The sequence below is a fragment of the Astatotilapia calliptera genome, chromosome 3 (genome assembly GCF_900246225.1).
Source record: "Astatotilapia calliptera chromosome 3, fAstCal1.2, whole genome shotgun sequence".
Lineage (NCBI taxonomy): Eukaryota > Metazoa > Chordata > Actinopteri > Cichliformes > Cichlidae > Astatotilapia > Astatotilapia calliptera.
The window spans coordinates 36,353,747-36,367,342 of NC_039304.1; the positions used below are offsets into that span (position 1 = coordinate 36,353,747).

The following is a 13,596-nucleotide window of genomic DNA, read 5'->3' on the forward strand; positions in this document are numbered from 1 at the left end:
GCTGCGCTAAATCTCCATCAAACATGCCAGGTTCACTGTCTTCACTGTCAGAGTCACTTTCCGTGCCGTGCGGCTCCTCGGAAACGATGCCGGCTTTTGCGAAAGCTCGAACAACAGTGCCAGCAGACATGTTAGCCCAAGCATCTACAATCCATTGGCAAATTGTGGCGTAACTCGCCCGGCGCTGCCTTCCACTCTTAGTGAAACTGCGTGGAAAAAACCACCTGGTCTCCTTACATACACCTCCCTCAGCCAGTCTTTCATCATTTCCTCATCCATCCAGCCCTTTTCATTTGCCTTAATGATGATTTCTGCTGGAAACTTCTCTTTAGGCAAAGTCTTTCGCTTAAAAATCACCATAGGCGGCAGTTTCTGTCCATTAGCATGGCAGCCAAGCACAACAGTAAAAGAAGACTTTTCGTGCCCCGTTGTGCGTATCGCTATTGTGCTGGTCCCCTTCTTCTCCACAGTGTGACTCACTGGGATGTCAAAAGTGAGCGGGACCTCGTCCATGTTTGTGATGTGGCTGGGCTGGATGTTTTTGTCGCCGATGTGTTTGCTGCTGTAGGAGCGGAAGATGGCCAGCTTTTCCTTATAATCCGCTGGAAGTTGCTGCGCTACCGTAGTCCTGGTCTGGATGGAAAAATGGCACAGTTTCATAAAACGAAAGCACCAAGACGGACCTCCTTGGAAATGTTCAATGTTCATCTCTTCAGCTAGTGAAACTGCTTTTAGCCGAATGGTGACCGTCGAAACGCTTCTCCCGCTCGTTCTTTGCTCGATGATCCACCGCTCGAGTCTTTCCTCCAACTCGGGCCACCTCGCCTTATGTCCACGGAAACTCAGCTGCGTTTTCTTGACCTGTCAGAGCTTGTTTTCCAGCTTCCTCCATTTGCGAACCATCGATTCGTTAATCTTAAATTCTCTCGCCGCTGCTCGATTTCCATGTTCCTCCGCGTAGCTGATGGCCTTCAGTTTAAACTGTGCTTCGTAAGCGTGTCTCTTTGCCATTTTCAGGGTTGTTAAAACAACGATGTCCTGCATAATGCACATACCTGTTCTTTTATACAGGTATGTGCGATTGTCCCGGTATATACGATCAACGCCCACACTTCACCCTTTAACGTTCTCATGGTGTTCTCTACTACGTCCTCCTTACAACACATAGGGCGCACCGCGCTATAGGGCGCCGCACTTTTTGAAGAAAATCTAAGACTTTTAAGTGCGCCTTATGGTCGTGAAAATACGGTGCTTTTTAAGAGTCCCAGCGGAGGTCATTAAATAAGAATCTAAATAAATAATAGAGCAAAAAAAGTGAATGTAATACAAAAAGGAACTTACTAAGTTAAAAACTGAAAAAAAAAGTTACGAGATATATCTAAAAAATCCAGTTGATGAGTTTTGTGCTTATTAATAACTGCAATAACTGCAAATTTAACGAATCTAAACATCACAATAACCTTGAAGGTGATAGGACTCACAGTGCTCACCCTTTCTATCTATTAATCAATATAACAATCATGGGTTCACTCCAATACCCTGTGAGGGAAATGTACTTTTTTATTGTACATTTGCTGGCTTATAGGACATTCAATTAAAATATTTTGATAAGTATTTCTTTTCACTTCTGAATTATGGAGATAAATATTTGTATATTAAAGCATTACATATACACATCCACACAATGTTAAGCTGGTAGAGACAGTTATAACTGCTTCATGTGCTGCTGGGGAGCTTAACTTTGGAAAACAAATCCACCTGTTACGAGTACATAAATGTGCTTAGTTACTATTACTACTGATTAAAGATCAGGTCTAGTTTAACCTGCACACAACTTCCTCTCCTCCACACCTCCCCCTCCTCCCTCATCTATCCCTCCATCCTGCTTTAAATTAAATTTCAAACAACCCCCTTTTCCCTTCCCCCTTTTCCTCCTCCATCCCTCTATCTTATTTTCTTTATAGCGTACAGACAACTGTACTGTGTGTAATGGACATTCCTCCAAAGCCATCAACCGTGACCGGGGCAAAGCCAACTGACCTCCACACACACACGCACACGCACACGCACACACACACACACACACACACACACACACACACACACACACACACACACACACACGCACGGATAGCAGTGATAAGCATGCATGCATTCCCTCACATTCACATTTATACATGAAAGCAAACTGTACAGACACACTCAGCACAATGCAAAAGCTCACGTGCACACTCACACACATAATAGGGGTTTTACACAATAAGACACACACACACGCACGCACACACAGGGTCATCTCTCTCACTCTGCTGGTTGTTGTGTATAGAAGTCAGTTCCAGGTCAGTGCACAGAGCCAGGGATCTTAGTTCATACAAAAGGGTGTGTGTGTGCGTGTGTGTGTGTGTGTGTGTGTGTGTGGGGGGGGGGGGCAGTGTGTGTGTGTGTGTGTGGGGGGGGGCAGTGTGTGTGTGTGTGTGTGTGGGGGGGGGGTCAGTGTGTGTGTGTGTGTGTGTGTGTGTGTGTGTGTGGGAGGGGGGGGGTATCTCCCTGCATGCGTGTCACATTCTGCATGTGTATCAGCGAATACACATCAGGCCCAAGGCTCCTGAAACTGCGCTCACAACCTGAAACATTTCAGCAAAACACTGGCACTGAAAAGAAAATTTGACAGCGACAGCCCAGTGCAAGCATCTGTGTGTGTGTGTGTGTGTGTGTGTGTGTCCCAGCTTCCTGCAAGTCATCATGGGTAAAGGCAGGTAGGACTTGGGAGGTCCAGGGACGCTGTAACAAGTGTTGTGATTGGTTATTCATGAGAAATGGTTGAACTTGAGAGCAGCAAATGCTTTAATTTGAATTTTGATTGACTGGCATGACGGTGAGCCTGAAGAGCTATGCCATGATGAAACTAACCGTGTGTGTGTGTGTTTGTGTGTTTCAGGCCTGACAGCTGCAGCCATGGCCGAGCTCCAGAAGCTTCAGAAGATGAAGATGATGATGAGCCTCCAGAACGGTAATGAGTCAGACAACGAGGACTTACACTCCAATACAGGTAAGACAAACACACACACAAACAAACACACACTTACATTAGCATCCAAAGTTATTGGGTACATTTCAAGTCTAGTTAGTCAACTGTTTCTGGAAAGTTCCTGTGAATATCGGTGCTAAATCGGTGGCAAATTTGAGTTTTTAAGCCCAGTTTCTTTTATTATGCAGCATAATGAACACTAGCCTGTTTATTTTGCAGATGTTAACATCATTTAGCAGCTTATGATATAGAAAGAGGGAGCTCATTGCTTTAGAATTCTTTTGCTTTTCTGCAATTCCATGGAGCGATTATTGTATTTTAAACCAGGCTAAACTGGCAAGCTGGAGACCTAAATGAATAAGCCTGACCACTTAACCGTTTACAGTAAAGTGACAAACATGAAGCAAAAAATTAACAACCAGCGACGGACTCGGCCATTTGCAGACAGCTACAAACAGAAACTGCTAAAAGCTAATTCAGCATACTTTAAAAGGTTATGTTTGCCCAAGTCTAAACAAATAATTAACTGTATCCATGGCACCATTAATGCACACCCCCACTGCTACACTCTCTGTCGCACACACACATACTCCCTTTTGTAAGGTCTAAGATCCATGGCTCCGTGCACTACAGAAAAAAAGGGCTTGTGATGTAGCGCACAGCCAAGTACTGTAATTAAATCCATGGCACATTAAACTTGTAATCTCTAAATAATAAATGCGATGAAATCAATTAATATCAACTCTTTAGCTTTTTAAAATACTAAGGCACACACACACACACACACTTTTCCATCTATAAATGAATAATTATTAAACCCAGCAGCTTTGAAAGCAATAAACTGTTTAGTTAATCAACAAAAAAAAGGAAAGAGCAAAGTAAAATGCAATGTAAGTGTAAAAATATTACGATATGTGTGAAAGTGAGCCAGTCTTCAACAATGACCTGAAAAGACTTTAGTTCTTGCTAATCATTCAGCCTGCTCGCCTCACTTTTTCAAAAACTGAAGTGTAAACCGACACGGATCAGTAAATGTAAGAGTGGACTGTCAGAACACAGATGTTGTGTGGAAGTCTCCAGGGACACAAGTACATGGTCATAAGAGGTGTTTAAAGACTCCAGGAGCCAGTTTTAATGAAAGTTGGTCACAGATGGTGTTATTTTATATAAATTAGTTATTTTGCGTTTATTTCTGAGTATGTTCAGTCACTTGAAATTCATAGGTGCTCACAAGCCAGACAAGAACTGTATAGGTACAACATAAAATATACAACGTAATGTGAAGACAAAGAGCTGAATTCATGAAACTTAATGGTTGAAAATAAAGTAAAAAGGTTTCTAATTAATGCTAACAGTGCTTGATAAAGTTATTTTCAAAGGAATTCATTTTTCTTTTAAAGAAATGTGGTAAAAAAAATACTCAAGTAAAAAAAACCTGCTTATTGTATTATATACAGGAAAAGGAAAGTATACCCTCTTTCTAAGGTTGTATTAAAAATTATAAAACCTAAGCTGAAGACCAACATGACATATTACACTGTGTCAAAATTATTTCATAGAAACGAAGCCATTCTGTTGTAGATTTGCTGCTGTGCTTGGGATCATTGTCCCGTTGCAGTTTAAACCTAAGTTAAACCAAACTTTAGCCATCAGACCGACCCATAAGGGCCTTACGTTTGACCCCAGAGTCAATGAGTTCATGTCAACTCAGTGACTGCAAAGAGCCTGGGTCCTGTGGCTGCAAAACAAGCACAAATCATCACCTCTCTAACTACCATGCTTTACAGTTGGTGTGAAGTCTTTGTGGCAAATATGTTGCTGTGCATTATTGTTAAAGAACTCCACTTTGGTCTCCACCGTCTAACCAACTTAGAAGTCTTGAAGTTTGTTCACATGAAACCAAAGCCACACTGTCATTTTGTTTTTAGAGATTAAAATTGTTTGGAAATGTCCTTTAACCCTTCCCAGATGGTTGGACAGCAAATTTGCTTCTCTAAGATCATTACTGATATCGTTCCTTCTTGATTTTGTGTTAACACACACCTGAATGCTTCCGACCAGCAGTTTGCCAAAACTTCAGCTTTCATAGAAGTGCTCTATACTGACGATCAGTCAATCCAGAGGGTGAGTAGCAGCCGTGTGTTGCCAGGTTCTGTTCTTAATGGGGTAAGCCTTGGTAAATATGCCCAACCTTACTGTGGAGTGGTGGTATTTATTTAAAAAAAAGACAAATCAATTGCACATCTAAAACAACATAAATTAATGAAGAAACGTTACAGATATAACAATGATTTAAAAAAAACCAATAATAATAACAGTCAAGTTGTGCTTTGGTAGTGTAGTCTGTAACTCTCGTCTTATTTGAATTTCAGTACACCACAAACAAAATTTGGGATCAGGGGAAATCATTAAATTGCAACTCTTTGAGATTTCTGCCTTTTTGTTAATGTAAAACCTCCATTTACTTTCATTTTGAGGTCCCTGAAGATCGATTAACACCATTTAAAGTTTCTTGTCTGCCTGATGACTGCAGGGTAAAGCAAAAAAAGACAGAAGACAGGAAGGAAATAAAAGACAGACAAAAGAAAAAGAATACTTCAGACAAAAGTAATGAAACTAAACCTGAGTGCCTGAATTCCATGGAAATTTGCTCATCTCTTATGTAAGTTCTGGTCAGATTACAGCCTGACAATAGCTGAAACATTAAACAAATGTATTAATCAGTCCTTTTTTTTTTAAATTTATAAGTATTATGTTTTAGTCCTTTTTCATAGGTAACTTAGGCACACACGTGTTTTCCGGCTCAGTCAATCTCTGCTGTGTTTGCTTCTCTGAATTATTAAAAAGACAGAAAACAAAAAGCAAAAGGAAAAGAAAGGAGAGAGCGTGGGGTCCTTCCTTCTGTTTCCACCCAGACTCTCCTGTTTCTATTTTTCTTTCTCTTCCTTTTCTTCAGCTGACCTGGCAAATGGGCCGATAGAGTTACTCTATTCTCTCATTTTCTTCTGTCGTTTTTTATTTATTCCTTCCTGCTCGTCTCTGTGTTCTTCTCCTTCTTTTATTTCATTCAGAGTGATTTTTTTCTTCTTTGTTTTGTTTCATGAGTGCGTGGAAAGCCTTCTTTTCATTGTCCGACCTTGTTTTCTTTGTAAGGGACACTCACACCGGCCTGGGAAACTGTGGCGGACAATAGCGCAGAGGAACGAAATGAAAAAGAAAATAAAGCGAGAGGAAAAATGGACTCATGAGGAAAGAAAGGGATATTTAGGGCGAGAGGAAAAGGGGAGAAAAAGAAGAGATATTTTGCTGTTTTGATGGGTGAAAGTCGATCGCTCGGGCTTGTCCAGATCATGGTGACAGTCACGTTTTTTAAAATGTATTTATTTGTATTTCCTCTCATTAAAAATGAGAAAAACACAGATTGGAATGATGGAAAAATGAGAAGGACCAATTTATGTGTGAATGGAAAATATATCTTCTTTTTTTTCAATGGAAGAACGAGGAAGAGGAAGTTTAGGAAACAATGGCAGACATGGGAGGAGAGGAAGTGCAATAGAAAGGACAGAAGAAACAAGAACTTGAAATAACGTGTTCGTGAGGAGTTGCGCAATTCATATATTTGTATTAATTGCAGGTTTATTCATAAATACAACGCAACTTTTTATATTTTTTTAAGCCTACTGTCGACACCAGCAGGCAGAAGGATAAGAAAATAATTACAGAAGCGTTTTGCACATGAGGACAAAGGATGAACCTGTTTACGACCCTGAGCCACATTCTTTATAAGCTCGGGGTCTTGATATCTCCGTGCTTCCCATTCCTGTCCACTCAAAGACATTACATGTAATATAGCAAGTAAACATAAAATATAGAAAATATAAAAATTGTGATTCTCCTTATTTTTACTCATAAGGTTAATTTTTAGATGTTGCCTTCAACTTCGAAATCAAAAATCCTCCCTTGGACAAGATATCAAAATGGCAGATAATTATTGGTGCGAGTTGTTTGAAAGACCATCAACCAGCAAGCAGAACCTAACAGTGAGTACCTCAGAGGGACAAAGTTAGAGACGCAAGGCTTGGATGGTTTGAAAAGGAGGGATAGTTGATATATTGGACAAAGGATGTTGAAGAGGAAGAGTTCAAACGAGTTACATGGATGTAGCGAAGGAGGACATGCAGAGGAGGATGCTAGAAGTGGGGTGATATGGAGGAAGGTGATCCACTGTGGTGACCTCTGAAGGGAGAAACCAAAGGAAGTGGAAGACAGTTCTTGGCGTTAAAAGCATGTCACACGTGTACAACAATTAAAGAACAAATGCTATAAGTGTACACAAATGGTGTAAACTGTCCATGGTTCAAGAGACCACCCCTCTGATTGCTCACCTGAATCTTCTTTTTCTGCCGCCTTCTTGAGGAGAGAGGACAGTTGACATGCTGCTGCAGAGTTAAACCTTTGCATCGTCGGCCCGCAGTTATTTCTGTATCATTAACCAACATGAAACCTGACATTTAAATCATAGCGCAACACTTTTTGTGCCATTCTGTGAGTCACATCAGCACATTTAAAGTCTTCTTTTTTAAATGTCATTTCACATCACGCCATTTGTTTGTCCACACCGATGTTTTGTGTGACGGTGTGATTTGGTGTGTAGATGCAGATGTTCCACAGTGTCACACTGGAAATAAAACACTGTAGGTGGAGGTGAGAAAGAAGATGGAGTTAATAAAACCTATGAGGAGGAAAAAACTGCAAATACTTCATAGCAACATGGTGATTTCATATAGAGCAACTTTGTGGCAGCAGCTTTGGTTATAAAGTGCTTGTAACATGACATATGTCTCCATGGCAGCTTCTAACCATTGAACAGTGAGAACATGTGAGACGCTGGGCCAAAGCATGTCAGCAAAATTACTCACGTGTCAGGTTTTTGTGTCGAGTTAGAAAAGCAAACAAGTGTTTTTTCTGTATAGAAACGTGGATAAATACTAAATAACAAATCAATAAATATGTTGAATCCTGGATATGGATTTGTAAGCAATGAAATTTGAAGTAAGGGGGTAGGAACAGGAAAACTGTAAACTTCATCCTACTCCTTTTCGAGCACACACATTCTGTAGACATCGATATATACATGATGATTTTTAAGTTTTGTTTTTTTCTCTTGTTATTTCAATTATATTTGCATGTTCGAAATAAATCGTATCTATCTAATATAAATGAATGAAATCAAAATGAATTTTTGAACAAGAGCAGTGTTATTTCAGTGAGGATTACTCAAATTAAAAGGGCCATAAACTCAAGAGTGAGAGATGAACACATGGGTAATTACTATTAAACCACATTGAGATGATATTTTCTTGGTATTCACAAAGGAAGGTAACGCCATATCTCATTATTTTTCAAATCTGCCTCTAATTGCTTTATTAATGGAGAAAGAGCTACATTACTCGAACTCCTGCTGATTATTATAGAGCTGCTGTGATAGGAGACAAAATCACTAATTAGATTATGTTTGCAAACGTTCACTGTAGTGAAGGAAGCAGTTAATGTATAAACAGTACATTTGCATAATGACTGAAACTACTTGCACTGACGGTGAAAGTTTAACCTTTTAAAGCACAACTTTTCCTTTGAAGGTGACTAGTGCCTGCAGACCAGCACAGTCTCTGGGCCTGTGTGACTGATGCCTAAATAAGCTGTAGGAGAAGAGAAGTTTTGTAGCAAACTTAATTTGACACCATAGTTAGTGGCATATAAACCTAAAACAGGTTCGATCCATCCTGTCTTCTGCTTACACTTATTAGGGTTGTGGGTGGGCTGGAGCCTATCCCAGTTACCATAGGTTGATGTTTTAAAAAGTGAATAGGTGGAGCGATGACTTTAACCAAAACATATTTCTTCCTGTTCATGCTGGTTGTCCTTTTGTAGTTTAGCATCAGAGGAAATGATAGGGGTCATGCAGTCCTTATTGTGTGTGTCAACTATATCTGAAGCTAATGAGGGTTTAGGAATCTGAATTCATCTATCCAAGTGGATATCCTCTGGAGTGGAGTGGATAGAGGGCAAGTAACAAAAACAGCAAATTCTTTTTCCTAAAAAGACCATAAGGTCAGAAGATAAAGTCTCACAACCCTCTTATTAGCTTTAAATAACTTGCTTTGGGTTTAGTCCCCACTCCCTCACACTAAAAGCCTGTTAAGACTGGATTTTATTTTACCCTAATGTTATGAACAAGAGGAATGATTACTGACCCCAAAATAAAGGAAACAAGAGCCACAACTTTGCAGCAGCTAAATTGAAATCCAGGTGTCAGAGCTGCAAGCTGTAGCCTCAGAGCAAAGGTGTAAGTTTCTAAGAAAGTTGGAGAGAAAAAGGAGGAAGAGACACACAGAAGACTCACACGGAAATGCAAAAAAGGCCCAAAAAAGTGAAAGACAGAGAAACATGGAGGAGAGGCAAAGAGAAAAAAAGAGGCTGGGAGGTAGAGGACAAGGCCAAGGAAAAAATGAGAAGAGAGAGAGAGAACATCTGCCCATCTGTTTATACTTCTTTTCTTCCCCGGTGTAAATGGCAGAGGGGATGAGGCCCAGCTGTCATCCACACACACACACTCTCACACAGACACACACTCACAGAGCGCAGGGAATTCAGTAGGCAATAATAGAGAGAGACGGTTGCTAATTCAAACTAATGGAGGGAGATGAAGATGGATGAGAGAGGGAACAGGGGAGCAGAGAGAGAACTGTGCAGAGCGAGAGAGGGAGCACTATACAGAGAGAGAGAGAGGGAATGAAGGTGTGAAGTGAGAAAGTGATTAAATTCATTTTGGATCCAAACAACGGAAAAAAGTTGTGGTGATCATCATTTTATCACAATAATAATGCTTCAGTCAGTCATTTACACGCGTGTGATTGTTTACAAGCTAAATGTATTTCATTTATCATTTTTAATTATAAGAAACAGGATTTTGGACACTTTCTTTATTCCCTTTTAATTTCACAGACAACCAAATGTTTCCTGCTGTTTGAAGAAGCTTTGAAAATGTACCAGGATTTTTAGATCAATTCTATCGATCGATATATCCATCAGTAGTGGTCTGAGTTGCTCCACAGAGACCTCGGCCTTTCTGAGAAAACATGTAAAATTAAATTTGGCTTCTTTTTTTTAACCTGATTTATGTGCACTTCGCTCTTTTCATATTTCCACTGTGAGAGTGTCTTTTACATTTTGACATCATCTATAGTCACGCTAATCTCTCTCCTTTGCTCTGGGTTTTTGCCATGTGCTTAACTCCTGTGCTCCCCGCATACAGAGCAGAGCTACATTATGCTTCAGTCACTTGCTTTAAAACAGAAATTCAGAAACTCATCAACAAATAGTGACGTAGTTGCTGCAGGATGGTAGTTTAACTGCAAAATTATACAGGTGCTCTGCATTATTCCTTTTATATAGGAATATAACCAGAATGCAACCAGTCAGCGTCAAGATGAGTCGAGTCCTGTGCTGTAAAGAAACGTGTCAGAGACGAGCTGCAGTCATCGGCGCAGACTCGCTCAAGTTGATTGCAACTTGTTGGCAATCTGTCTAAGAGTGATTACAAGTAGAGTTGGACCACCAGTCACTTCTGATCTAAAGTGGTGGACGAGTTGGTCACTGCAACTACTTGCAATCAGTCAACAAAAGCAAAACAAATCACTGGGCAACCAAACATTTTTCCTGGTTCCTGTCATATTATACTATAGTGAGCCATTAAGTGCAGGGTACCACTAGCTGGTTGAGCTGGTGATCTATATATTGAAAGAGTACTTGCTGCACAGGCTTTAGATAAAACAACCATACTACCTATTTAATTCATGGCCTTGGTAAACATTTCCTTGAGAGTTCAGGGTCTCAGTAGCTAATTTTAAGTCTAACTAAACAGGAAGTGACGTTCAGTTTGTACATTATTGTCCACCTTAGGGTAAAAAAGGATGATAAAGCAGGGCATGCTTTACAATAGGCAGGTTATTGAGATCTACAGCCTACTTGCTGGTTTCACAACAGTAAGATGGCAACAACAAAAATGCTCAACTCAAGATTTGTAATGCCTTGCTAGCCAGTGGGTGGCTTGATAGTAACTACATCTTTTATTTACAGTCTATGCTGAACACAGTTTTGTAACAGGTGTCGTTATGAAATGTCAGCTTTTCTGTTTAAAGGTTTAAAGGCTGTGGTTACAATTTTGGAGGGCTGTAAAATAGTGGTACCCTGTCCGACGCTGTTGTAAGACTGTAACAGAAATTAACTTTTAGCCACAGTACTTTATAGGGTCCTTCTTTCCCCAGAAATGTACCCAGAGATGGATGAACCGATGAACTGTTGTTTAAAAATGAGGAAAAAAAGACACACAAACATGTATTTGTTTGTTATTTTTGGACCATTTGGAATAAAAATATCTCCATCTCTACCCAGGAGGAAGTGAGTGTTCCTGGGATAAGGAGCGTCTGACCAGCCCCCCTGCTGGTGCCCACAGCGGAGGGCCGGGAGGAGGAGGAGGTGGTGGTGGTGGAGGAGCACCACCAGTGGGAGGAGGAGGAGTAGCTGGTACTGGTGGTGCAGCGGGAGGTGCCGGGAGGGGGCCCGCCTTAGGAGCTGTCAATCAGCAACAGCAACTCCAGCAGCAACAGCTACTGGCAAACAGTGAGTGCACACATCCACGCCACGAGAGACAAACCACAAGGAAAAAAAGGACAACACACACACACACACACACACACACACACACACACTGAAGGTGTGTGAGTTTGTGTGTTTAAAGGGTGGCAATATTTGTTAATGTACGCCATTTAATCTGTTCCCATCTCCTGTATTAACACTCTGCCGGGATTAATCAGCACACACTCTACTAAATGACTCAATTCATCAACACCACACACACACACACACACACACACACATAAACAGAGACACACTCATACTCCTTTTCTAACTGCAGAAGTAATATATTTACACACAAACAAACACACACACACAAAAAGAACAGCGGCGGCAACAAACACTCACATTGATTATTCTATCACTTCAATCGTCACGACAACAGCAATCAGTGTTATTGTTTCATTGGAATGAAAGCAGCCGCTGCACATTTGTGTGTGTGTGTGTGTGTGTGTGTGTGTGTGTGTGTGTGTGTGTGTGTGTGTGTGTGTGTGTGTGTGTGTGGGACAGCTGAGGCGTCTGCTCAAGTGTGTACATCTAGCTGGGAGCTCGTCTTGGAAAATAAGTGGCCTATCTGAGGGTCAAGGGGGGGGGGGGGGGGTCACTGAGGTTGGAGGTCAGAGGTCAAGGTTGGACTTCTAAGAGGTTTTGGAAGGGGGGTTTTAAAGGATGAATCGAAGCTAATGGATAGTCCTAACAAACACGGTGAAATGTGTGGTTGGTGATGTGCATCTGTGCATGAGGTAAAGAGAGGAAGACGAGGGGGAGGGAAAGGGCAAACTGAGAGGTGGATAAGAGGAGGATAAAAAGGAGAGCTGGGCAAATAAACGTAAAAGTGTTGCTAGAGATAAAGCACAAAACCTGGAGACAGGACATGCACCAGTACAGGATGTATTCAAAGAGCGCAGGCAGAGAATAAAACAGAAAAAAACCTACAAAACTGACCTTCTCTTTTTCCCTTCTTTCACCTCATCACCCTTCAAACCTCTGACCTCCGTGTTTTATTGGTCTTCCTGTCTTTCTTTCTCTCTGTCCTCCTCTGCTTGGTTAACTTTTGTTAGCGAGACATTCGACACTGAAATGACACCTCTCCTTCTCCCTCTCTCCTCAAGGTTAAGTTCAACCTGAGTTCACAGACACAATCTCAGACTGTGTTACTGTCTCGTTTTCACCATCAAGCTTCAAGTAACCAAATGTAAAAAAAAAGAGAGAGAGAAAAAGATCTCGTATGTAATATTTTACTTGGGTTCAAAAGAAAACATATTCGCATTTTCTTCATTTCATGTCATATTTCTGCTGTTACACTAGTGGATGCTCCTCTTAAGTTAAGCTGCTTTAAAGCAATGGTTTGCAAGCTTTTTCTGGGAGGCCGCACTTGTGTTGTGCCTCACCACCTTTATAATTTTTTTAATTTTCTCATTTGTTTTTATTCTTATTTTATTTTCACTTTATGTTTTTAATCCTGTTTGATTTCAGTTCTTTGCCAGGGTGGATTTCCTTGTTTTAGTTTGCTTTTTATTGCTTAAAAAATGTTTAGTTTTGCTTTAGTTTTTATTAGTCTCACTGTTAGTTTTAGTCTTTTTTTAATTATTATTGCATGGCGGACAAATGTCAGATGAACACTCAAATTAAAAAAAAAGACTACCCTCAATAAACGTGAAATTAATTTTAAGTGAATATGCACCTGAAATATATAAAACCAAAGGCTTATTTATGTATTTTAGTTATTAACCATTCAGGAAAATGTGTAAAAAGGCAAATAAATGTGCTTTTACAGATTTTTGTGTGTATTTTTTAACAACTTTTTCAAAGCAGTGATTCAGTTTTTTTAGACTACTAACTTCTCATTAAACAGTCATCAGTGCCTCATC

General features: G+C 40.4%; 1 protein-coding gene across 1 annotated transcript in view; it reads left to right on the forward strand.

Moving 5' to 3' along the window:
* LOC113019418 (dachshund homolog 2-like) overlaps positions 1–13,596 on the forward strand; it is a 115,720-nt gene that overhangs the window by 80,745 nt on the left and 21,379 nt on the right. The window contains exons 3-4 of the mRNA XM_026163139.1: positions 2,939–3,049; positions 11,483–11,710. Coding sequence (XP_026018924.1) covers positions 2,939–3,049; positions 11,483–11,710 — 339 coding nt within the window. The remainder of the gene's footprint in view (positions 1–2,938; positions 3,050–11,482; positions 11,711–13,596) is intronic.